Raw genomic sequence first — 27041 nt, forward strand, 5'->3', positions numbered from 1 at the left:
GAAATACATTGAAGGGTATTTTGTAGGGGATAGTTACTTCAACAGTTCAAAGTATTTTTTGTTTTAACCTAAAACCTTTCCTTTGTAGAGCACCGCTGTGGTCTTCCTGTGTTTGACAAGATTAGTGTGATCCTCATGTAAAGCCACATAATCAGGGAAGTTTTCCTCCTGGATAATATAATAATGGTCTATGTCGTCCACCTGCCAGGTTTAGCAAGGAAATGAGATGTGTTGGCAGCAGTCATGGGTGGTCGATTAATAGCACACTTGCCACAGGTTTAGAAATAAAGAAAAAACAAAGAAAAATGTGACTTGGTATTGGTATCTCTAGTGAAACCTAAAATGGTAACACAGACTTATTCATGTTAAGTATGATAATACTACATATGATACAGTGAGCAGGTAAAGGTTTTGTTCAGTACAAAAGGGCTTTTACTCCCTCTGGTGGCCAATGGTGCTTTGAAAATCTGAATAAACTTAAAATGACAAATTTCTACACATACACACACACACACACACACACACACGCGCGCGCGATTAGGTGCTAAATAATAACAAAATGTGTACACAGATCAGAGCTAACAAATAATTTCATAAATACAGCAGTACAACAAACATATATTTTATTTTACAATGTATTATTGTACAGGGTATTTTTTTTGCTGGAAAAAAAATGTACAAAGCAGAACTTAAATATTCTAATTCCCATTCCAACTACTGACGAATAGGAAAAAAAGTCCCTTTCGAAGTGAAGCATTTTTTATTTTACAAACATCCAAAATTAACATTAACAGGCATTCCTACTTACAGTTACAATGCATGCTAATTATTCAAAAAACACAACACCAGAGTCCAATTCAATACAAAGCTGATGTCAGTTTAGAGGAACGAGAAAACCAAAAGGATCTGAACAAATAAATAAAAAAGTGAGCTCAGAAATTCTGTACAAGACTTCTTAGAATATCAATGTACAAAACACCACTTAAAAACCTTTGTAGCTTAAATTGCTGTTACAAATACACTTCTTTAAGCAAGTTTTTGTCATTAGCATACAGTATCTGAACACTAATGCACAAATATGGTCACTTCTGTTTCTGAGGTCTGGTGGAAGTGAAAAACAAAAAAGTCAACCGTACTGTGTCAGTAAATAGTGTTTTTTTAAAAACACATTCAGTGAGATGTTTGAGTCAAAGTTTTTTTTTTGTTTTAAATGCTACAGTATTCCCTTTCCTCTAAACACAAAACTTGTTTCATTCTCTTGGCACTCTACATACCAAATATACTGGACCAGACTCTCTGATGGCCTTACAAGAGGCAACACTCAATAATATGCAGACACTTAAAGAATCTCATTTTTAATGAACCTACCAGTGGCTATAAGTGAAAGGACACATTTGTTACTATGCAGTTACTTTAAGGTCCTGCTTTTCTTGTACCAACACATGAATTTGAGACTACGGGCCTCATGAAAGAGCCACCTGTCCTAACAGGTTTAATCTCAACTTGGAATTTGTGGCAATCAATTGTTTTAGGTACAAACAAAGTTGAGGGATCGTATGAGTCGTGTGCAGATGCTCCTCTCTACGAGGGAAAACACCTCTTTGAAGAATTACAAAGCATCAATTGGAAAGTTAGTCGGAAGTTAGGTAGTTTTCAGGATGTTATAGCCATATTTTTGAATGACAACTCTATAACAGCTGCCTCAGGGTCTTTATGTGGATACGGTGTTTTGTGTTTTATAATGGATAAACACCTAACCAGCAATTTAACATCACTTTCTGTTTAATGCAATATGTTCTCTCATCCATCTACCCCAAGCGTCCTGCTCTGTTGACTACTTTTTACTCCTTATTTCTGTCATGGCACAGCACTGTAACGACACAGCACTGTCAGCAATGTTTTTTGGGGTCACTAATCCAACTACAAATTGCTAAATGTGCTTATGCGATCATCTGCTGATTTCCAATATTGAGGCTCGACAGTTCAAAATACTTTTAGTTTTAACTTTTGGGTGATGATTTTGCCAGTGAAACTTGTTCTCCAACAGAGAGGAACAAGTAGCCTTATGTAGCAATTTGGGTGTAATGATTATGTAAATGGTGAACTCTCACATATGCGCACCTACTCAGGAACAGGTGGCATTCATCAGGCTGAACACGTTTGTGCAGTTGAGGGAGTTTACTGAACCTGACTTGGAACATGTACAACAAAAAGCCTTGCCAAAAAAAGTAAAGCAGTTTAAAATGGGAATACAGAAAATGTTCTTGCATGAGGCCCATCTGGGTTAACTTTACCAATTCTACACACCACACAGTGACTTTGTGCCTTTCCATCAAAGCACCTCAAGACAATATACTGATGACTGTAATGCCCATAGGCATTGTAATGGCACTTTGAACTCTACTGCCTATGCTGACAATTGGTACTTTTTTTGTTTACAAAATGGGATCATCAAATTTTTTTCCCCCTCTCAGATTTAACTTTTGCACAGGTTGCTCTTGAAGTATAAAGAGACCCTGATATCTCTTTGAGCCGGTAAGTGACCCTTTGTAGTATGCAGCCCTTTTCTCCCATGGCTCAAACCCGGGAGATGATGGTCCGACCAAGGACTTCAAATATCAGATCTGAACACACAGACGGACTGAGGTCTCTCAGATTTGGCGGAACACAATTAACCAACAACAAAATCAAATTTCAGGTCTTGAAAACTGGACTGTAGGATTCTGGTGTCATACTTGATTTGGAAAGTCTAATCCAGATACTCAGATGACTTTTTGTGTCACCTTATTAGATGAGTATCAACACTGCACTTTTAAAATTCTTCTGATTTTGTTTGTTAAATGTATGTATGATCATTAGAATCAGTGAGGCAGCACATGGTGTTTCAGCTCACCTCTAACTAGCGGTGAGTGTCTTTACTTAGATTTGGGAAGACAAGAGTGGAATTCTGGGGCGGTCGTCCATGTATGTGCGTGTGTGACAGGGTCTAGCAATCATGTGCCTTTGCCGAAGGGCCCGCCGTGCTGCTGATTGTGGTGAGAGCTAAAACCACAGTTGACGGACTGATGGGTTGGTGACGAAGCACCGTTTTCCCTCTCGCACTTCTGACACTGTGGCAGTTCTTTCTGGCACGGCTCCATGGTGACGGCCACACCAACGCCACTCCGCCCTGACGTCATGTGTGTCACCTCCGACCAGGTGTCCTTCTCTGGGTCGTAAGACTCCACACTGTCCAGAAAAGTGTTGCCATCATAGCCTCCTGTAAACATAACAATGACATTTTGTTCTATGAATATCGTTTTCTTTAATTAAAAGAGTACTCTACCAATTTAGCATGGCACGCTTATAACATTGTCTGACTGTTTAAAAAAAAAAAAAATAGGATCACAATCGATAAAGCAGAATCAGAGAGCTGAAATTAAGTTATTCTTAACACAACAGCATTTACAAGTACAAAACGTGGAAACTCATGGCAATGGTGTGTGTGTGTGTGTGATGTTGCAGCCTTGCATTGTAAAGTGATGTGGTTCCTTGAGAGTTTCTCTGATAAAAGTATGACTACAATATCAGAGAATATTCAAGTTTTTACCTTGTAGATTTGTGAATATTTGTTTCTCATAAATCTACACTTTCACAAGTTCACACTGAACTTGGAAATTTTTGGAGTTTCCGAACACGCCCCTTTATGTGTTTTATGCGAATGCGCACCAACTCCAATTAAGTTAACAATGACTCAACTAGCCAGCATCCTATTCACCGTCGTAATACCGTTTGACACCAGTGGAGGTAGTCAGAGTTTGTCAACCCTGAGTTTCCTTGATAACCCCGAGTTAAATCTTAGTAGGTTAAACTCCCCTCATACTACGGGCCTCTGGTATTGTTCATGCTGACTCTCTGCATGTTTAACAGAAACACATAAATTTAATAAAATTGTGATTAAGGATGGTTACCAAAACCTGGAATTAAAGCAACATTATGTAGTAATTTTATTTGAAAATCATTTTGACGGTACACTGACTTGCAATAGGGTGAATGGTGTCTCTGTCCTTACCACTCTGGGCTTGCAGTGTCAGCTTCTGCACTATGTAACGTTGAGATCCCAGACAGGAAATTTATCAAGGCAATTGCTCTACGGCACCATGTCACACAGCAACACTACTATTCAGCAAGCAAGCTATAAGAAGATGCAAAGAGTATATAATGTACAATTTAAGTTCTTTGGAAGAAGCTACCTCAGTCAGTATAGATATCATGGCAGAGACTGCTAACAGACAGACAAAGATGTTGCCGGAGGAAGCAAGGAGGGGGAAAAGAGAGACCGAGGATGAAACCAGGTGGCAGGCAAGCCAACAAAGCTAGACAACAACCGACGCAAGAGCACTTACAGTAACGCTGCAGATGTCCGAGTGTCTTATCTTGTAAGTTTTCTAACATCAACTCAAGATTTATAGCAAGCAGCGATTGACCGAGCAACATTATGTAATTTTTCTATCATAAAATAACAGCTAGTGGAGAGAGATGCTAGTGTCGTTCAACATAACCAGGTTCAGCAGCATCTATGAACATCTATGGTAAAGTTAGCCAACGTTGGGCAGAGGCGAAGAGACAGAAGAGGACGTTGACAGAGGAAGATAAGAAGACAAAAAGAGAGCAACCAAACAAGAGGCTCCCAGATGTTGGCAAGAGCTTCAAAAAATAAAAAGGGAAGACACCGAGCTGGTTTTCTTTCTGTTGGACTAGTAAGCAATTAAGCTTGTTAAGCTAGTTTGCTATTTCTTGTGTTGTTGCACTTTTTTGCCTATGTTAGCAAAGCTGTCGACTTGCTAGTTAAAACATTAAAAAAATATTGAAAACTAGCAAGTAATCGGAGTGGCAGTGGCGCAATGGATAAGATACATGCCTTGGGTGTGGGAGACTTGGGCTCGATTCCGACATCCACCACTGTGTCCCTGAGCAAGACACTTAACCCCTAGAGGCTTGAAACCTCTGACATATAGAGCAATTGTAAGTTGCTTTGGATAAAGGCTTCAGCTAAATGACAAAATTAATAAATAATCATAACAAGTGTACAGTGTAAAGCTGTTCTTATTTACGACAGCAATGAATTACACAAATGGTAGAGGCACCAAATCTTACATATTGTTGCTTTAAATGGGCCCCAGGGCTAAAAATTATTATTATTATTATAAGACCGTAGTACTGATAAGCTCCAACGTTACCGGCACTGCTCTCAGTATTGGATAATATAAGAAAATAGATTTCCTATTTATTTATGTATTTATCCACAGGAGAGATCTCTTCCTCTCAGAGCCTGCTGAATGTGCGAGAGGACCAGCACTCTCCCACATGTGCACACAGCTCTCACACAGGCGGTGACAACGAAGCGCTCAAAAGTCCGGTTATACTTCACTAGCTAATGCTGGCAAAGCTCATTGCCACAAGCGCGGAAACACAAGCAATTTTTCAAAATAACATCTAGCGAAAGTGCATCACATACAGGCGGAGAAGCCCATATCTCATAGTTCACCTCTTGTTGCCCCATCAACCTCAGGGATGTTATGTATGCTAGCAGCCCACATGGAGTTAACTATTATAAATTAAATTATACAAACATGGGTTAATGATAAAAAGTAAATATTAGCCAGCTGATTGTTCAGCTATAAATATTGGTACGTTCATAAAACAATCAAAACAAAAGAAAAAAACATAAGAGTAGTAATGTATCGAAAAGCAGTATGGGTAAGAGATATCCCCAATTGTGATTAATGTTTTTCATAAGAATGAACTTGATTTACAATACATGGATCAACGTTTGATACACCTGCCAAGATCATGATATTTAGTATTGTGTTGTGTGTGACCGACAAACAATTGTATCTTTTTAGTTTCACCATTCTTGTTTTTTATAATATATTTTCTTGTGCAATCTGAAGATTACAGACTTGCTTAAGTAAATAAATAAACCACAACAACACATCTTTACCTCCACAAAATTTAACTGAAAAACATAAATGAACAAATGTATGAAGTTCGTTGGACTAACATTAGTTAGTTGGCCACTACCCTGATGTACAAAGCAAATGTTGTCGGTTTATAAGACTAAAATGCTACAGTGTAATGTATACAATACAACAGGCAGTTTCCAGTTACATTAATACTCACCCATTACATAGATGCGGCCATGTAATGCTGTGACTCCCAGAGCACTGCGGCGGTGCCTCATGGAGGCAGCAGAGCTCCACGTATCAGTTTCCACATCATAACGCTCCACTGTGTTCAGCTGGTTGGTGCCATCATAGCCGCCCATCACAAAGATGTGATTCCCCAATGAGCACACACCTACAAAAAGTTCATAAGTTAGTTTATTCTAGTGTTACTTTATCTACATCTGGGCACATAATAGAAAATCCTGCAAGCATGCACCAGGGTATGCAAAACTCATGGTGAGTTAATGTATATTACAAAGTTTAAAATAAGTGAATCTCTGCACTGATATGTATGGGTGCAGTAGCCAGTAACACAGATTTACACAGATATTTTGAAGGATGTGTAAATACACTCCACATGAAATCCATTTTTTTAACTCAATAACACAAACCAGAGGGACTGCTCAAGCAGATAAAAAAATATGCATATATATCTTTTAAAAAATATGGATGGAAAATTGCACTGCCAATAAGAGTTGCGCAACTTTTTAAGCTGACAAGTTCTTCATTAGAAAGCAGCTTTCTATCTCTTCCTCACCAGCTCCGGAGCGCACAGTGTTCATCGGGGCCATGGTCTTCCACTCATCCCTCTCAGGGTTGTAGCACTCACAGGAGCTGAGCCGGTTGGCCCCGTCAAACCCCCCCACAGCGTAAAGCAGCCGGTTGATGACAGCAACACCCACACCAATGCGCCGTGTCAACATGGGGGCTACCAGCTGCCACTGGTCCCTTTCTGGATCATACCTTCAGAGCAGGAACACCACATGTACATTTTATAAATTATTCTTCTCTATTTCTACGATTTATTTCCCCAGTGTCTCCTAATATGGAGACATAAATTCCCTATGCACAGCAGCTAACCTGTGTCACTGCCAGCTCAGTGAGTGCTGCAGACAGAAACCTTTATGACTCACGGTGTCACCATGTGCCTCTTTTCACCTGATAACACTGATAAACTTCACAGAGAGGGTGTAACACACCTGAGGTTCACACGATCCCTCGGTTTAATCCCTCTCTGTGCAGGCACTAAACAAACAGGTAGGAGTCGCTACTACAGCAACAAGTATGAGAACCCTTGCTTGCCCTCCCAACCACAAAAAAGCTCATTTTGTTTGCTGGGATGCAAAACCAAATCGGAGGTCGTGTTAATGAAAATTTAACCCGGTGTCTTTGTTGCACAGATTCATTTGGGTTTCTGATTCTACTACACTGACAGGCCACATCTTTTTCTGAGGCATCACATAGGCATTCAGACAGGTTAGTTCCTTTTTCAGAGTCCTTGTGGTGTGCCTGGTTAATATTTGACATTTGTCACCACTCTCTGTCTGCGTCATCTGATGAACAAAGTCAGAGTCATCAACCGTGAATTATAACTTTTTACTGTTTTACAGACAACCTGTCAGGTTAAGGATTGTGCCCCACATGCCTAACCACATACATTACACACTTGTTGGTGGGACATGCTGATGGGCTTTGTGATTAGCATCCCCCAGCCTTTTATTCTCCATTAAAATAGATGTTATTGCTGGCTCACTGTCCAGACCAACTGTTGAGGAGAAGCACAAACTAAAGTGCCATTTTCTAGTTTTGAATTGTAAACTGTGTGACGGAGGGTGGGTAATTAACTCAAGAGTTTCTTTTGAATATATTAAGTAAGACAGGATGAGTTGGAACTAGGGTTGGGCAGATAGATGATCATAGATAGACACCCCCCCGCCTTGCACCTGCCTGAGTAATTCAGGAGGTGAGTCATTTGTATCGGCTCTAGCTAAGGCTAATTTCTATTTTTCCCCCATCACATAATTTCTATTTAGTTTTGTAACACAAAAAAAGATCGTGTAGACTAAAGCTTCCTCACTGAAGCTTTGTGTGAAGAGATATTAAAAGGAAGAGGAACAAAACCATTTAATTTCCAGGAAGTTGCCTGATTCCTGCTCTTAGGGCACTCGTTGACTAAATACAGTAAACAGACCAGAGCGTACGCTTGTATTATAAATGTCCTCTGCTGGACACAATCTTTTGCTGAATTAATACATTACACCAAACCATAGAAACGCAGATATTTAAATGATCACAATTCAGTGGGCTTTTAAAACAACCTGGCACAAATCAAAGCACACCAGCAGCACACGGAAAGTAGTTCCAATACCTCAGGCTGTGGCTACACTGACTTTTCTTGTTAGCAGAATACATTCAACATTGGCTTTGGTCTCTTCAGGGGAATTGTTGAAGATCTTAAAAAACATAAAATAACACCAGCATCTGCTTTTAGAAGCTCCTTTTGCTTACCTTTCAACACTGTTGTGATGAATGCACCCATGTGATCCACCAACCGCATATATCATGCCATCGATGACGCCAACTCCAATTCGGTTCCTGGGTACGCTCATTGGTGCACACGGCAGCCAGCAGTTGTTCATGGGATTGTAGCAGTCTAATGCATTCGAGTCCATGTTGCCATCAGGCGCGTTATTTCTTCCCCCAACAGCGTAGAAAAGCCCACTGATCACACAGGCTGCTAGGCCACTGCGGGGTACCTGCAGGTCAGCTAGCCTCAGCCAGGCTCCCGTGCAGGGGTTATACGCCTCCAGGTAGCTGAGGGACTGACGGAAATAACCCCCTGCTGTGTAGATGAGCTGGGGCACCTTGGGTGTTCGGCAAGAAATTACTTTGGTGGGTTTGTGGAGGGTGAGGTCCTGGAAGATCTGGGCCAGGTAGTCTTTACACTGGGGGTCCCAGTCCAGAGACTGAAGTTGGGCCTGCAGGAAGTTGGGGGTGAGGGAATGGCAACGGACAGCCTGGAGTAAGGCCTGGACGTACGGTCGGCGGTTCTCCCGGTCGTAGCGCACCCAGGCTACACATGCCTGGAAGACTTCGGACTCACATCGCACATTGAGCTCATCGCGGCTGATGAGGGTGACCAGCTGGCAGTGAGACAAGTTGAAGAACTCCTCCTGGGTCGCCACCTAGGGACATGAGTAGAGACGAAAACCTTGAAAAACATTTTACCACAAGTGCTGAGCACTGATTAATTCAGTTTTTTAGTCCTTAAAACAGAAAAAGAAATTATTGTAAGTGATTTTAATATTGAAGTGGATGACAACACTGATAATTTATCTCTTTATTAGATTCCATTGGCTTCTGTCAGAGTGTTCATAAACCTTGTTACTGTTTTGACCTTGTTCTGGCATCGAAATTGAACATTTAATAGTCTTTCCACAGACTCCTATTTTATTGGACCACTATCTAATAACTTTTGAGTTCCTATTGCTGGACTAAGTGACATTAATTCAAATCAATACCATGTCTCAATATAACAGAGGACTCCTAGGCTAACTTCAGCCCCTCCTAAATTGATCCTCTTGTTGATATTGCTGCAGGCTCACTGCGAATGAAACTCAACTTTATTGTCCCTCTAAAAAGGAAGATAATAAAAGAAAGAAGGTTAGCTCCATGGTATAACACCCAAACTCACAAATTAAAGCAAATGTCGCAAAAACTTGGAAAGGAAGTGGCATTCCACCAATCCGGAAGAATCTAGTTTATTCTTGTAAGATAGTCTTACAAAAACAACAACTAAGAAGACCCTCCGAATTATTGGGAGTTGTTTGTGAACAATATTAGACAGAGTGCAGTCTAGACTGCTCTATATGAAAAGTGCACTGACATCACTTTTATTATGAATAGGCGCTATATAAATAAAATTTTATTAAACTGATTCTGTGACTCAGTGAGCTGTCTAACGAGCCACTGCCCTGTTTAATTTCTTTTGTGATGCATTGTACTGTTATATTTTGCAGTCAGGTATGCTCCAACCACAGGTAAACCCACTTCATGACTCATAGCTTGCATTCTTGACAATCATCGCACAAGGGCACGGGCCAGTTGTTTCGCAGATCTGAAATGTCTACGGGCAGAAACCACAATGGAAGTGAAACAGCATTTACTCTATGAAACACTTTGCACACAAAATCCCCTGGTACAAAAATGACAACAAAAAAAAAGACTATTTTCAGTTATGAGCTGTGCAGATTTATTTATATGATATATAACTGCTAATACATAATGTCACTGCCTTACCCCAAAACATTTCTACCCACTAAAAGGTACAATTAAAATAATTTTAAAAAATCAAATTTGCTGCCAAGTAACAATTACATAGCACCTGGCACAGCCCACCTGATCAGATCAGAACAACAGGCAGCTAACCAAGTTTCATGTTTCTGACTCCTCTCCTTTCACTACATAGTTGATATGGCATACCACATAACTGCAGTACCCCCCAACCCACCTGCCACATTTCCTGTCTGTTTGAACACTGTCAACTACCAAATAAAAGCAAAAAATGCCAAATAAAATAATAAAAAAAACAACAAAAATACGTTTATGATTAGAGACAAAGAGTTGCGCTTTCATTAGAAATTCTGCTTAAGCTTCACCTGGCTAAAGTTCATGTAGATGTATTCGCGGGCCTTCTGGTGGAGCTCTGTGCAGCCGATCTGCTCTGCAAAGTTGGCAATGCCAATGGCGTTGCTGGGGTCAAGCTGCTGGACGAGGAAATCACAGCAGGCCTTGACCACGCTGTCTATCTGGTACATGACGGCGCCGTTCATCACATGAATCACACACTTCTCCCCAACAGAGATACTGGCTGTGTAGGCAAACTCTATCAGTCGGTCCATAACCTGCACAAGTGGGAAAGAACAAATAGGGGAAAGGTTGAGGGAGAGGAGAGGGACAGGAGTGGAGGGGGGATAGGGTTGGGGGAGAAGGACGTGATAAGGCAGAACTGTGCACAGAAGAGAAAGTAAATAAGGCCCTAGATCAATTTGTGTGTGTGCCTATTCATTACTCTCCGGAAGGACAGACTGATTGGCATCTCATAAGCTAACAAGAGATACCATGCGCATGTGTGTATTATCTGCATGAGCTTAGTCAACACACAGGGTAACTGAGAGGTCAAACTAAGTGTACTGAGCTAAAATTCACTGTACTTTTCATTGAGAATACTTCAGTTGCATGGAGTACGATCTTAATTAGCAAAAGTGTACCTGTGTCAAGTGCATCTTCACTGTAACATATGTTGTAAGAATTTCATGTAGAATTTTACTGATATTTTTTGTACATTACCAATATAGTTGTCAAATGTATTCTGATAATTATGGAGGTATAATAAAGAACCAAGGGGAGACCACATTCAAAGCAATTAAAAGCCTCCATTGCACAACAAACCACTGTGATAATTCAAATCTTTTAGAAATTATGACATTTTCCATAAAAACCAACTTCTTGTTGTAAGGTTGATGCTGTGAAACGAGAAGTGGAAATCTCAAACTTATACAGTGGTTTATGCTACAAGAATAGTGGTTATATTCCTGTTTAGTACTATAAACAATCCTGTTTCTGTATCTAGTAGTTTTGGTGCCAATACAGTCTAGTCTCGAATAAATAAAAATGCAATTGGCTGATTACTCTGATCAGTATTCTGATGTCTCAAACTAAATGCAGTGTTTTAACTGTTACACCTTCCACCTTTATGACGTATGTCATAACTCCAATCACCTTTATTATGATAAGACCCTGAATCGTGTTTAATGGCAAGAAAAAATGACATCTGACTCACCCTGGGATGGATCCCCTCGATGGGTACCAACTCCATACCGCACTCCTTTAGGCCGTTGGTGAACATAGCCCTAAAGACCGGGGACGAGGAGGCCAACACCACCTTGTGAGCCACAAAGTCCACCTCCTCCAGGTCTTTGTAGCGCACACGCAGCGTGACGTCGCACAGCTGACGGTCCAGACGCAGCTCGTTCATGATGGCGAAGGCGGCTGCTGTGTGGCTCTCTAGTGTATAGCTGAACACGCGGTGGCCGTTGCGCGTGGACGGAGTCACCAGCGCTTTGCATTCTGTCAGGTACTCTGTCATTTCCTACCCGTTCTCCTCCTCCTTCTTACTCTCTCCTTCTCAAGAACAGCGGGCAGTGTTATGGGGCATCCTTGCACCAGGCGCAGGCATGGGTAAAATAAAAGACTTTGAACTGAAACTTGGCAGATGGCTCAACAGAACGCTCAGGGCTCTCTTGGGTATGCCAGATTTTTGTTTGTGTGGAAGAGTTTGAGTCTGATTTATGTGGACATGAGGATTTCCTTGCTCTGTTCAGTACTTGAGTCCAGCCATACTGCTCGTTATGGCATTATTAGAGACTTCTGTGTGAGCTGCCAGTCATGGCTGGATGCACTTTTACATTTTGCAGTTCCAACATTATCAGAATGTTTTGACTTGGCTTTATCCGTGAGTTAACTTTGCAGAACAGAGTGAAACAGTAACAGGTACAAGAATGTTTTTTTGTGGCAATATAAACTGAACAAGTACAAGACTCAAAGGAATCTTTGTTCAGCTGGTTGTGTTTTCAACAGAAGTGTTTTTCTTTCCACTCCACAGAAACATGCCAATCAGTCCTGTCACATAAAACTGTCACTTGTCTACGGAATCATCTTTTTGGAGTTACCAAAATGCTTGTGAGATTCACAACTGGGGCAAGTCAGTCTTGCATATTGATTATTCTAGAGAGGGGTGTTGGAAAAAGGGTCTTATTTACTGCTCCATTTTAAAGAGGCAATAATGAAAGCTGCCTTCAGAGGGCTACACTTCTGCAGTCAGATACTGTAGATGAGGCAGAGGTAGAAGGCTTGTCGACTCTGAAAGGAAAAGAAAAAAACAAGGTCCAGTGCCAAAAGTGTCATAAGGGTAACTTGGAGCCCTCGGGAATGGGGAGGGGGAGTTTGGTTCGTTGGCTTTCTCTGGAGACGCCCTCCTCGAGGTTGCCCGGCTAAGGAATTTGTTTGCACCGTTGTGTTTACTAGGAAGCTGCTGGCTCAGCTGACAGCTGGGAAAAAAAGAGGGAGAGAGAGTGAGCTTGTATGTATATACAGTGTCCACGGCACTGAAACTACAGTTTATAAATCCTGCCACTGTTTAAATCTGTTGACAAATATATTGTCTTGGGCAACAAGTGGCTAACACCAGTTGCTTTCTATCAACTTACACAGCAAAGGTTTATCTACATGAAGTGACGTCCTGCATGACTTTCACACACCCATGGTGCACTCTTCCTGGAGCAGTTGAGTGGGGTCAAGGTTTCCTCCTTTTTCACGATGAGTATGCTACTTTTAGTCATCAAAAACCCCAGCTCCTTTCATATTTGGTTATAGGTGTGTCTGACAAGAAAAAGATTAATTTCACCTTCAGCAACACGTGAAAAAAAGCTTAACAAAACGCGTCCCTTCTACATCTAAACCATGACAGCTAATTTAGAAACCTGGCACTACTAAAGACTATATTAGCGAAAATGGACAAATAAACATGCAAGAGTGTGTGTGAAAATAGTGAGGGAGTGATATCCATTTCGAAGGCCGATGGGGTGACTCAAATTAGCTGGCCAGCATGACTGAGTGATTTTACTGTGTCCTGTGACCAGTCCAGCTGAGGGCTGGAACAGAGGGAACGGTTTGTGCAACAGCCAACAAAATCCAAGCACACCCCTAACTGATTCTTACTGAACACACACACACACACACACACACACACACACACACACACACACACACACACATGTTTTGATAAGAGGACGCAGTGTACAGGCCACTTTATATGGCCTTGCTGCTTTCAGTTCTGCAAGTAGGTTATTATGTCCTGCTCTTTAATCAGTTAGGATGACGCAAATAAATTATGTCTGGGCATTTTTATTTTATTAACAGATGTGGACATGTCAGTGACAATCAAGGCTCGTCATGAAGGCAGCCAGCCAGCAGTTGATTCCACTGTAATATGAATCACACTGCGATTCCTATTTACTGCTGCGCTTTTCTGGGGTGAAATAGTTTCACAGGAGAACATATTGCTCAACTCTCTTGCTCTCCAAGGCAGACAGAAACTGCTCACGGACAAACAGGCTCCCTGAGTCTAGTCGTTTCTACCTGCTGCATATCTCTGATCATTCACGCAATTAATATACACAGTAGCAGTTTCAGACATTAAAGGCAGATTCTCTTTAGAAACAAGAGCAGATGTTACATTTTTAAAAGCCAAGTTGAACAAACAAGCATTGCAGCAACGGGTTGTTTAGTTTTGTCCAAAATACCCCAAAGGAGAAGATATTTGTGGTTGAATATCACACCATTAGAGCTGATTTGTGCATTAGGGCTCATTTATGCCATCAGCCATCAGGCTCAACAACACCACAGCACCAAACTGACGGATTTTCCTGATTATATTTCAGACATTTATCTGGTTGTGAATGGTTGTAAATAATTATTAATGATTGTATAGTGTAAATAGTGAGTTAATACTTCTACAATAAGTCATCTGTTCTTTTATATTCCTTTGTGCTGCTATGTCGACCGAAATTTCCTCTACAGGGGATTAATAAAGTTATATCTTATCTTAAATGATTAGTCGACAGGTCAAGCGGGAGAAAAGTGAGGTGGGTCACAGGCAGCGACAGCGCACGGAGCCAGAATATTTTCACATATAATTCTGTGAATTCAGGGTTTATTTCAACCTAACCAGAGCTGGTGATTGTTGGAAAAGTCGAAAGACTAACCACAATGGTTTCTTCTTCTTCTTTATTTAACTAGGAGAGTCCCATTGAGATTAAGAGCCTTTTTTGCAAGGGTGACCTGACCTGGGGGCCAAGACAGGTAGCAGCATATATAAAAGCAAAACCCAGAGAGTTTTATTGTGGATGAAATGTGTTTTATGATGAGCTAACAAGGCAATTAGTTAGCTGAAAGAGAGGAACTCAGATTCAGAAGGTGTACAGTTGTATTTTTCTGATTGATAAGGAAAATGAAGAAGATGAATGCATATACAATACATACATAGACGTCTTTCACATGATGTCAGGACTGTTACTTCTTCTCATTCTGTTGATCATGCATGATTTGAAACAAAAAATCTGGCCAAATCTTACCCACTATACCTTGAAATCACTTTTCAGGCACAAATGTCCAAAATAGGCTGGTTTCATCTTCTCAAATTCAAAGATCTGATAGTAAATTGACTTTCTGACATTAGGGCTCTGTGAATTTGTCTGGCTTGTCATAAACCACACATTAACACAATCTAGGTTTGCAACAAACGATTATTTTCATTGTCGATTAATCTGTTTTTCTTGATGAATCGATTAGTTGTTTGGTTTATAAAATGACAGAAAAAGGTGAAAATGTTTCCTAAAGGCCAAGATGACGTCCACAGATGTCTTGTTTTGTCCACAACCTAAATATGTTTAGTTTACTGTCGTAGAGTAGTAAAGAAAACCGAACATATTCATATTTAAGAGGCTGGAATCCAACCGATTAATCAATTATCAAAATAGTTGACATTTAATCAATGCAGCTCTAAAACGAAAAATTATTTTTATTATTGTTTTATCTGCAGATTATTTCCTCTATTAATCATAAAAATTCCATCACAGTTTCCTAAAGTCCAAGGTGACATCTTCAAATGATTTTTTTATCTGACCAAAAGTCCAAAACCCAATTACAGTTCACAATAATATAAAACCCTCACGCTGACAACAATGATATGAAACTGAGAAGCTTAGAATAAAAATCTTGAAACATGAATTATTTGACATAGTTGCCAGTTGTTTTGTTTTTTGTCCCTCAACTAATCGATTAATTGTTTTAGCTCTACAAACTGCTAATTGCTTAATCAAGGAAATAATCAGCAGATAATGGAATAATTAGTAGATGCAGCTCTGAAATTTGCATTACATGCATTTGGGGCACTCTCTCACAGTGTTGAAGGAGAATATATGTAGGCTAACTACTCCCCAGGACTCCGTAACACCTTGAAGGACCCCTGATGGACCCTGTACCCCAGTTTGGGAACCACATATCCGGGCCTGTAATCCTTGGATGCCATTCAGCACGAGTTGCGCAATAAGCAGTAATTCACAATTTTAAGTTGGACAGTTCAATAAGAGTTACATAAACACGCATGTTTAAACGTAATTCATGGGCAATTTGCTCTGAAGCTACTGTTCCTCTGTGACTCATCCCGAACTCTTCACCGCGCAAACACTGGAACTGGCTGTACCAAAACATGACCCAGAAGTGAAGCCAGTCCTTACATAAACACAGATCTCCCAAAACATTAACAGCTTTCACACAAAGCACCGTTTCCCCTGCGGGCTCCGCCACATAACGGCGATAATTTCTGCGCTTGTTTTGATCAAAATAATCCGGAGCGCTGAGGACCAAAAACAAGGGGAACAGAGGTGAAGCCGAATCGAATAAATCGTCTGCGATGAAAGTGAACTCAGTGTATCCACGACACGCAGCCGGAGACAGCACAAATAACAAGTTAAACGTTTCGGAAATAGAGCTGACAGCAACACAGGATCCTAATAATAGACAGTAGCGTAAACGGCTGCGAGCCGATCCGAGCAAACAAAGCGGTGCCGAAAAGACATTCCCATTGCGAGCCATCTCTTCGCCTTCAAATCTACCCACATTACAGTTCGTATTAATCAATACTGAAAGCTTAAATCTGTAATAAAAGAAACTCACGTAGTCTAGTTCAATTCCTCCATCGCGGTCTGCCGAGCTGTGCGCCACAGAGGAAGGAGGGGGGAAAGCTGTAACTCACCGTGACTAAGCATTGTACCCGGCTCCTCTCGCTTTCACAATAAGAGCCCGCCTCCACTTCGCTGCACCCGCCTCCATTATCGCGTAATGGCAGCGAAATGCGTCCCGAATGAGGGGGCTTTTATTTAGAAGGAGTTCTCAGAATGAAGGAGACGGGGTGTCACAAATAAAACAAATAGCACCTTACATGATAAACTTGTACAAGTCCACTTTTAACAAGTTGAAAATGATACACCGTCACAATAGTACATGCACGTTATACAAAGATACTCAATAACATTACTGACTACATTTTGAAACCCCGACAGGAAATTACTAAAATGTTATTGTTCAATGATGTTAAATGAAAAAATTTGGTGCTCAAGAGGCATGGCCATAATGTTCCCTAATGACCTAATAACACAATTGCTTCCTCATTTGTATGCTTGGCTCACCTTGCTTGTCAAGTTTCATTTCCCCGAATAAATCGTGTTTGTGAATGGCTCCTACGGTACACAGCAGCTTGAGAGAAAATGCTTGCTCCAGGCGGGCGCTGACACACCAGTTAGTTTTTCTCCTCTTTGAAAATACGCAATTCAGGTCAGTACAGTGAACAGCATTCTCTAAGCTATTCTGGCTAACAGCCGCATGGTGGCACCAAACGCCAACTGTGACACTGCAGGCGCAAAGACACAACTTCGACTTACTAGCTCAAAACACATTTCATGTTGTCAAATGAAGTTTAATCATGTGGAAACGAGCTGCCACTAATTATCTTGTAGAAAAATATTTAAGCTTTGTTTAGCCCCTTTAGCCAGAATTCACAGCCGATTAAGCCAAATATTTCATGCTGAGATTATATCGCTGCTTGCCCGAGGGCCATTGAAATTGATGATGAAGCATCAACAGTCATGTAAAATCCTTGATGCGATGTGACAAGCTTTGAATCAACCTTCACCAATAATTCCCCAGCTGAGCAATGACTCTGCTCTCTCTATGTGCCTAGTTCCAGTCAGAGGAATTAGTTGAGGTTAAAGCCTTGGGGCAACAAATGAATACTCCTAGACAAACATCATTATATCAGTCTGCTCCTCATGCATCTGAAATTAAAGCTGCACTCACAAACTGCTCTGGGATCAGTTTTGTGATTTATTTAATATACTTGACTATATTTTCAGTTTATCAACTACACATATTTGCCACTCTGAATTCCCCCGAAGCTCTGCTGAAGCAAGTAGTACAACACATATTCTGCAGATCTGTAATACTAACCTGTGGTCTGGACTGTCCTTGGTGATCACAACAGGTGACTTACGAGTTCTACCTGTCCAGCTTGTATGATTTCAGCAGTATGAAGGGAGCTGGGCCACAAAGACTTCCCCTGACAGACAGTGCTGGTGGATACAGCCAACATCTGGAGGAACACCTGCAGCCATCACATTAAAGGTAACTTTTATAGCAGATAAGTATATTTTTGGGTCAGTGAGGGTTAAATAAGAAATGAAACAACTATATCATTTGTCAGGCTGCCTGTGTGGAACCACTAGATTTTGCTTCGCATGAATCTTTGCTTATAGTTGCTTTGCACAATCATTTCCTCTGAGAGGTGTGAAAAATAAGCATACGTCCCTAAATAAGTTCCTGCACATACTTTTTTTCCACAGGCTAAAAATAAGTGCTTAGTCACTTGCGTCATGTTTAGAGTTTGAAGAATTTGTATTACAGTAACAGCCTGTTGAGTTTCTGTGTCCACAGAAGGTGCAGCTCCCAGGCAGCAACATTAAAGCCAGCTCCATTATGCTCTTTCTCTGTTTCAGCCGTGACAAACGTGGACAGCAGGTCAGGGTGAGGTGGCGGCCAATCTTACCCGCAGGTTGACAGAATAAGGGAAAAGAAAAATTGAGTGTTCAGTGTTTGAATAAAAGGTGCATTGTGTGGTGCTGGAGCCGTCCTGAGACATGCAGAGCTTGTAGGAGAGCGCTGTATCTAGGCCAATTTCATTACCAGATGTGAGACAAGGGGGCTGACTTCCTGTGCTGCTTCGAAGTAATACACACAGACACACTCATATGAATGTACTGTTACTGTGCACACGCAATGACAATAAACCAAAAGCTCTTTAGAATCATTTAAGAAAACATTTTATTTCTTTTATGAAAAGAAAGGTAAGGTTTGCTACATTTATCTTGTTACAAAATAGATATAATTTACAATACGGATGGTATGAAAAGTCTTCGTAATATAAAAAGTTCACTACATGAATTGTAGTACAAATAAAGAACAATGACTCATTGATCAATTAAGGTCTGGATAGACTGCACAAAAAAACAATTGTAAGATGAAATACAGATCTTTGAAGTAACAGTTTATTGGGCTTATACTTACAAGTGATGCAATTGCAGGTGATTTGGTTCAAAGTTAAACTATTAGGATGGTATGATGGAAATAAACACCCTTTTTGTTGCCTTTTTTGTCAGTTTATCACATCATATGATGACATTCGAGTTTTTCTGCGGATGCCACACTAACAAACAATCAGACACAACCCCAACAACTTTCCACTGTATCAGATGGGTTAAGCATCTGTCATTTCAAAACCATGGGGGATTTTGATTTTGTGCCTCCTTCTCACAAATATGCTACAGCATTCTTCACAGAGCTGCATTTGTAAGAACAGATAAAGGTTTGCCACGTCTCTCTTTCCTGTTATCTGTCGGTCTCCCTGTAACTCTCCCTGCGTGACATATACAGATATATGTAGGAGTGCTCTACATGATTTTATCTGACCAAATCTAGCACACCGTTGACCTTCGAACCAGCGAAATCCAGGTGCCTGCAAATGCACAGATAACAAGCACATATTAGACTTGTGTGCTATATCTAAAGCACTTCAATAAGAAACTGCAAAAAAGGACAAAGCCAACTGCACTCGGTCACCATTAACCCAGCAAGTCTGGCCGAGAATGTAACATTTACATTTTTTTCAGTCACAAGAGTCTTTGGGTTTCAGGAAGTCTCCTTCCAGGCTTCTTGAAAAACTGCAGAACCGCAGGAAAATTGAATCCAAATCTGCTTCTCCATTCAGTGCAAATTAGTTTAAGGAGACTCTATTTGCTTTTTCACATTTGAGCTGCGTCCTTATAGCGTTTTGGTTTGTAGCCTTCTACCAATGAAGTTCTTTGATGTGGTTATAATATTGTAACTGTGTCACTTGAGGTGAGACGTGTCACAACACACGGTGTGCCTACGTAATATTTTATAAACACCTTCTATTTCCAGACATTTGAGAATGCCAGAACTGCTTCATCTCTATTGAAGATGTGCTACATGTTCTCCATTCAGTGGAAAACCCATTCACACACTCATGGTCTCAAGCAGTCAGTTTAAGTCCTTATGGCTTGAAGAGTTTGGGGTAAAGGGCCTTAACAGGAGATGGAGTGGTAATAACGTTCCCAGAGGAAATGGTTGTCTCTGCTCCTGCCTCTAATTTATGGGATGCAACCTCAGTTTTACTGAAACTGCACTCCAAGAATGGCATCCCAATCTTCTTCACCTGGCCATCTCTGGTCATCAGACATGGCCGACAGAGCAGCCTCAGAATGGCTCTCCTCATGTCCTTACTAGTCAGAGTATAGATGATGGGGTTGAGGAGCGAGTTGACCATGGCTGCTCCCAGAAAGTATTCAGCCTTGTAGAGCAGCCGACAACTGTGGGTGGGGCAGAAAAAATCCAAGAGGAGGAGGATGAAGAGGGGCAGCCAACAGGCGATGAAGACACCTAGCACAATGGTGACTGTCTTGAGGAGAGCTATGTACTTCTCTGACTTCCTTGCTAAGCCCTTCCTCATGCTACCTGAAAGGCCCAGCCGCTGGCGCTGCGTGTTGGTGCGGACAATCCGAAAGACTCTAGCATAGAGGACCACAATGGCCAGGAGCACTGCACTGAACACAGATATGCAACAGAGGATGTAGCTCTTGGCATAAAGCGGGAGGACTGTTGAACACTGGTCCAGTCTGTGGATGCAGTTCCATCCCAAAATTGGGAGGACCCCCAAAAACCCTGCCAGGGCCCAACTTGCACCAATCAGTGCCAACATCCGTCCCCGTTTTGCCCCATGATATGGCCTCATAGTCACCATAGTAACATGACGTTCAATTGCAATGGCCAGCAGACTAATTATAGAGGCAGCCAGAGTGATGAATACCCCTCCCTCCCTGAGGAACCACAGCAATGGAGTCAGTTTCAAAGTATTAGATCCTGACATGATGATGTTGGCCATGTATGTAATCCCAGCCAGCAGATCAGACAGAGTCAGGTTTCCCAGCAGGTAATACATGGGCAGGTGGAACTTCTTGTTCCTCCAAATGGCGATGAGAACCACAGCGTTCTCCAGGACAATGAGGAGGCACACCACCACGACCGCAATGCCCTCAGGTTTGAGTCCTTCACGGTAGCGGTCTTTCTGCAGCTTGCCGGTGTAGTTGTAATGCTCCACAAGGACAGAATTGTCCTGGTACTCCCAGAAGAACTGCAAGTAGCCCAGAGAGGAGGGAGTAAGGGAGGTGGGGAGTGTGGGAGTAGAGGGGGAAGTGCCTGCATGAGCAGAACTTGAAGCCTCCATGCTTTAAGTTGCTTTTCTTCTATTCTGCCTGCAGTCAATAGCTATAAAGTCATTTTTGTTGACATACTTTTGGCAGCAGGAGCAGTGAATAATTTATCACCGAACAAAAAAGATACACAAAAAAATGTCAGAGCTCCTTCAGTAAATAGAAGGATAACATAAAGCTGAAACAGCGTAATCCACCAGAATCCCTAGATGTTTTGTTGCTGGCCAGAAGACGGTGCTCTTGAGCTCCGTTTGTCCTGGTTAGAGGGTCAAGACTCTATAGAAAGACAGGAAAAAAGCATGAAAAGTGATGGAAAGAAAAGATGCAGAAGCTCTGATAGCTGAAACCATGTAACTTAAAGATTTACTTGAAAAAATCACACTCATAAACACTTTCAAAATGCATGAATGTTTACTTATTTTAATTTAAGACAAATTTGTTGTGTTTTATTGACATAAATTGCAGCAAGTCATAGTTGATGAATCAGAATTTCTCCAAAAAGCGATGGTTGGGCTTGTTGTCTGAGTATTGTAACTGAGAACATCGACATGTTTTCCTGACATGTCCAGTAAGGTATATTGTTTGTAGTTAAGCTGAATTCATACTTTTCTGTGACATGTAGGTGTCAGTTATGATGAAATGTGTGCACTAAAACGGATGAGACTGTGATTATTGCTGTTTGCATTTGTAGGGCAGAATGTGATTCTGAAGGCCGAAAGGACAAAGGGAACATTTTTCTGTCAAACAAACATTTGGCCTTTCCAATTTTGTTTAAAGTGTACATCAGTCACCGTAAGGGTTGCTAGAGAAGATCCATCACAGCACGTGCACTTAATTTGACACACATGCAGCTGCTTTTCTTGGTTTACACCAGATAAGGTGTGTTTGAAGTGCCTTACACACGCAAACACACTCTAATGGCATGTTCAAAGTTTATGGGGTTAGCAAATAATAATCACAAATACGTTAAAGGTTGTGGCTCAGTTATTTTAGCTTACACTCCTAACGTTGAAAAGAATCAGTGATGTTTTGGGTTGCATTCCTTTTAGTCTCTGTCGTGTGAAGGAATGTTTTTCTCGCTTTTTGAGTCATATGTTAACATTTAACAAATGGTCTGGAGACTTTAACCTATTCAATCTGTTGCAAAGAATTTGGGAAATGAACACAACACAAACAGCTGAGTGTCGAGTCCCTCAATATTATGGATTGATGATAAAAACATTAATGGAGATCATGATTGATGGTATCGCAGTGTCAATTATCCAAGCTGAGATAATATTGAGAGAATACGTATGTTATAAAAACAAGCATCAGCATTTGTGTTTAGGATACAAATACTGATTTAGATTTAAAACAAAACAAAACAATTGTCAGAATTTGTAAGTGTTTTTGTGACTTTTACACCAATTATGGCCTATAGTACAATCTCCTATAAAATTGAATTCAAAAGTTTCAGCAGCCTTTCTTTTTCGTGGATTTAAATGGTGTCAGAAAGCAATAGGTTAATTTAAACATTACAGTAAAAATGTCAACGTAACAAAAATCACAAACAATCATCAAACTATAAAGTAAGGATTATGTTTCTCCCAATGTTCTGTGCTGCATTAACACAACAGAAATGCAACTATGTGAAAATGACCTAAATGAAATTTGCCAATGATAACAACATTTATCACATGTGGCCTCAGACATAGGAATCACAAAAACAAAATACCTTGAAATTGTTGGAGCGCTGCCCTTATTGAAGTTGCACTTCTCAGTGAGGAGAATCCAAACAAGAGCGCCAAGTGACTCAGTCAAACTGACAAGGCTGAGGGACTGAAGTAGACCTTAGATGAAACATGCAACAGCTAAGAAGGGGGTTGGTCCTAACCCATACTCTCTCTCTCCCTTCACATTCTCTCTCACTTCCTCTGTTTCTCTCTCTCTCTCTTCCTCTCATTCTCTCACATACATTTACACATGTGTGAACATACTTCTGGCTGCATACCGAAAGTTCTTAAAATATGTTATTGATGAGCAACAGATGAGGGTGAGCAATCATTACATTTAGGATCTCATTGATGCCCGTCAGTGGCTCAGATTACATAGCCACAACAGCTGTAGTCATGAGGCTTCATTAAATTACAAAGTTCGCATTATGTCATTGATCTACATGCTAACACAGTAGGGTGATATCAACTTAATCTCCTGATATCATCATGAAAACTTCTCTCTTCTGTGTACAACAACACGATGACAGCAAGAGAAAAGCGGTTAAACACTACAGATGTTGCCATTTGCATCAGCTTGGGAGGCAGAAAGTGCATTATAGAACAATATATAAAAATATAAATTATTAGAACGTGCTGTTAATTTCCGGGTGTTCCTGAGTTAAATAAACCCCACTTTCCAAATATTCTAAGGAAATAAAAGGGTAGTAGAACTTACTGCCATTTCGCTGGAAGAACCACACTTTTTACACCATTTGAAGTGTAGACAGTAAGCTTTTGTGTTTCTTGAATTAAGATTTATTGCTCCCACAATTATCTACTTTACAACCCCCTACTTATGCAGCCAGGGAAGCAAAGTGAATCTGATTCACATGGTTTATGTAGTAATGGGGGCATCCCAATTCCCAGAGCCTTTCAGTGAGATTGCAGCATGCTTTGACACGCTTCACCTGCGAATCCTCCCTTGCCGTGCCTGCAGGAGGACAAAACAAAGCAGGGGATGGGTGAGAGGGACGCTGAATAAGTCTCAAATAAAACTTTTATGGGATTGTTGTATGTTTCAATGGTTGATATAATGCTCTCTCTCTCTCTCTCTCTCTCTATGTATATATATATATATTTCATTCAATCAGCTTTCCTTACCCTATCTTTGACAGTTGGACATCCTGCTCTTTATCCTGCTTCTCCTCTGATACGTTACACAACGGCGTCTGACTATTTAAAGAGTGTTTCCTTCAACTAAACCTGTTTGTTGGGGGTTAAAGGCATTAGCTGGAGAATCCTCTGGCTCTGTATCTGAGTGGACAATACACACACCTATTTCTTTCTTTCTTTCTTTCTCATCACATCTATTTAGTATTTTACTCCAGCTCTCTCTTTCTCACATGGTCTTCATCCAAACTTTGTGGTCCTGTCTGATAGGGTCAATTGCCTGATAATGTCAGTTATGTGTGACTGCTGACACACTGACACACATCGGTGAATGAGCAGATGTCACAACATCCCGAGCCAGTGGGCGGTGTGCTTTACATTAAAACAGCAGTTAAAGTGAAATGAAAACATGATCTTCTCCCAAAGGACAACTACAGCCTGTTTGTGTCACTTAGCTAGAAGGTTGCTGTGCTGTTTAGCCTACTGTATTGTATCCAGTGATTATTGTTCATGCACACACATGAATGTGCACAGTGGGTTTATCATTTCTGGCAAAGGTGGGTGAACTTTCTCTGTTTCTCTTTGCATGAGTGTGTATAAATGTTACATGTTTCACCCACACTCTCTCTCCACTGTCTGCACCGCTGTGTGTGGGCAGCCCTATCAGGAGCTCATTAAAGAGTGATATCCTGTCAGGGTGAATGCAGAAGCCTCACATCAAAGCCTGAACAAAAAACAGGGGTCTGACAGTGAGGATGAGCAGTCCAACAGATGCAATGTCCCCTTTCATGTCGTCTACTTGATCATTAGTGTTTTACGCAGTCTTGTCTGAGTCTGTTTTCCTTACTCTTTCTTCTCTCTCTTTATGACACTTTTCCTGATTTTTCTCATTCCTCACCCTAACTTTCATCACCTGTTTCTGTCTTTTTAAAGAGGTGGTATTATGCTTTTTGGCTTTTTCCCTCTCCTTTATTGAGTTATATATTTTTTGTGCATGTAACAGGAAGTGAAAAAGCCCAAAGTCCAGCCCAAAGGGAGTTCCCATCTCCCACAGAAAGCTCTGCTCTGAACTGCTTGAAAACAGCTCGTTTGTAGTCCAGCCCTTCACTTCCTTTACTTCTGACGTCACAATGAAAACGCGTCATACAGCTTGCCAAGCGGCTAGCGGGGATCAGGCACGCCCTCAAACCAAGCTAGTCTGAGCGGAGGCCTTTTTGCTCCACTCGCCTTTGTTTGGTTTTCCATTGAAGAAATGTTGTACCTGTACCTGCTTCTAGGTACTTTTTTTGTATCACCTCCGTCGAGGTTTCAAGCGAGCTGAGGGATACTAAAATGTAACGTGAAAACACGACAGACTGCTGATTGGTCAGAGAGAATATTCACTATTCACTGCATCATTGCGTGCGTCAGACAGAGGCCAGCAACAGAAAGTTTTATATTTTACAGTTTTCGTATGGAATTTCATCACTAAATCCACTTCGGAGAAGTTTTGTGGTGAGAAATCACCTGTGTAGATTTCGAATATTGACAGTTTTACGAGAAGTGATGGCAGAACAAAAATGTGCTTGAATATTTTTGGAGAAAATTAACGTAAAATTGTTTACGTGCGGCTGGTGCAGCCTTTTCAAATGTTACCGACCAAATGGATCACATTCTGAAAGCGAAACGAGTCATTTCGCTCGGGTTGCGACGGTCAAATATATTGATTCGCAGTGTTACAGCCGCCGTTTTGGCTGCTACTAAAAGTTACTTCAAAGCACGGGGTACTTCCGGTCCACTCAGACGCATTGCGAGGCGACGTGTAGTTACATTTTGGAGGAGGTGCACGTCAGGCGACGCCGTAGCCTCTGCGTAGCCCCGTAGCCTACGGCGTCACCTACGCTGTCGATTTGACGCAGAAGTATAAATTTGCCTTAACACAGCTAAAATTATAATTATATTGCTAATGTTACACATGTGAAAGCTACTGAGCAAACATTCAAATTGTTTGGCCAATTTTATGTAAAATTGAATTGAAATATGGTGATTGTTGTAGTGGTTTATGGTAAGATGTGGAACAATGAAGTTGTGTGGTTGTGGACTTGTGAGTAACTTATACCATCTGCTAGGTTATGGTGGCACTCTGAAGCGGCTTTGATTTGGATCACACTACCTTTTTTCTTACGACCTGCCCTTCTCTGCTTCTGATTGGCTAGTAGTCCTTACCTGGAAACTGCGCATGTACAGCTCCCAACAAAGATTTTGTACAAGTAAGATGTATCACTCTGTAGCTCAAGAGCGGAGCGTACAACACATAGGGTGAAAAGAGGAGCTGTAGCAATGTGCAGTATGAGAATAATATGGTGTTTTTTGAAAATGAAACCATGTAAACCTGTTCTGGTACAAACACTAATTAAGATTTTGAACCTGAAAATGAGCATAATACCACCTCTTTAATACTCCACTTTCTGTACAGCAACACTGAATACATGCTCCACATGGGTTTCCCTCTCTAGTGTTCTTAACGTGTTTTTGGCCACACACGCTGCTGTGATGCTGACTGCCATTCAGCTGAGTCAGCTCCTCTTGGGTGTGGATGTACAATTGACCTTGATGGACCAGTTATGTGAATGACAAGTTCCTGTTTGTGGTGCATAGGGGGTTTATTTTTGTGGGCGACCCACAGCCGCCCTGCTGATTTGATTGTACCCAAGGAGTGATGTTATGATTGCTTCTCTAAGCTGGCAGCG

General features: G+C 41.1%; 2 protein-coding genes across 5 annotated transcripts; both read right to left on the reverse strand.

Annotated features, from left to right (window-relative positions):
* Positions 1 to 606: 606 nt before the first annotated feature.
* Positions 607 to 17424, reverse strand: keap1b (kelch-like ECH-associated protein 1b). 3 transcript variants are annotated; one of them, XM_038713666.1, is made up of 8 exons: positions 16785 to 16916; positions 13256 to 13427; positions 11830 to 13096; positions 10646 to 10891; positions 8496 to 9172; positions 6745 to 6950; positions 6163 to 6339; positions 607 to 3259 (listed from the first exon to the last, which is right to left on the reverse strand). In XM_038713666.1, exons 3-8 carry the CDS (start codon positions 12133 to 12135, stop codon positions 2994 to 2996), a joined length of 1878 nt encoding a protein of 625 aa, XP_038569594.1. In that variant the 5' UTR covers positions 12136 to 13096; positions 13256 to 13427; positions 16785 to 16916; the 3' UTR covers positions 607 to 2993. The 3 variants fall into 3 exon arrangements, with proteins under 3 accessions (XP_038569594.1, XP_038569595.1, XP_038569593.1); XM_038713667.1 differs by lacking the exons at positions 13256 to 13427; positions 16785 to 16916 and adding an exon at positions 17297 to 17424; XM_038713665.1 differs by lacking the exon at positions 13256 to 13427 and having other exon boundaries at positions 16785 to 16904.
* A 1539-nt stretch (positions 17425 to 18963) lies between these two features.
* Positions 18964 to 23291, reverse strand: s1pr5b (sphingosine-1-phosphate receptor 5b). Of its 2 annotated transcripts, XR_005443742.1 has the most exons (3): positions 23163 to 23291; positions 19818 to 21724; positions 18964 to 19674 (listed from the first exon to the last, which is right to left on the reverse strand). XR_005443742.1 is itself a non-coding variant. In XM_038713668.1 (2 exons), the coding sequence occupies exon 2, from the start codon at positions 21460 to 21462 to the stop codon at positions 20233 to 20235; it is 1230 nt and encodes a 409-aa protein (XP_038569596.1). In that variant the 5' UTR covers positions 21463 to 21724; positions 23163 to 23291; the 3' UTR covers positions 18964 to 20232. The 2 variants fall into 2 exon arrangements, 1 of the variants encoding a protein (XP_038569596.1); XM_038713668.1 differs by having other exon boundaries at positions 18964 to 21724.
* Between the last annotated feature and the right edge of the window lie 3750 nt (positions 23292 to 27041).

This window comes from Micropterus salmoides, unplaced genomic scaffold (genome assembly GCF_014851395.1).
Source record: "Micropterus salmoides isolate LMB-PRFRI ecotype aquatic unplaced genomic scaffold, ASM1485139v1 Ms_hic_scaffold_12, whole genome shotgun sequence".
Lineage (NCBI taxonomy): Eukaryota > Metazoa > Chordata > Actinopteri > Centrarchiformes > Centrarchidae > Micropterus > Micropterus salmoides.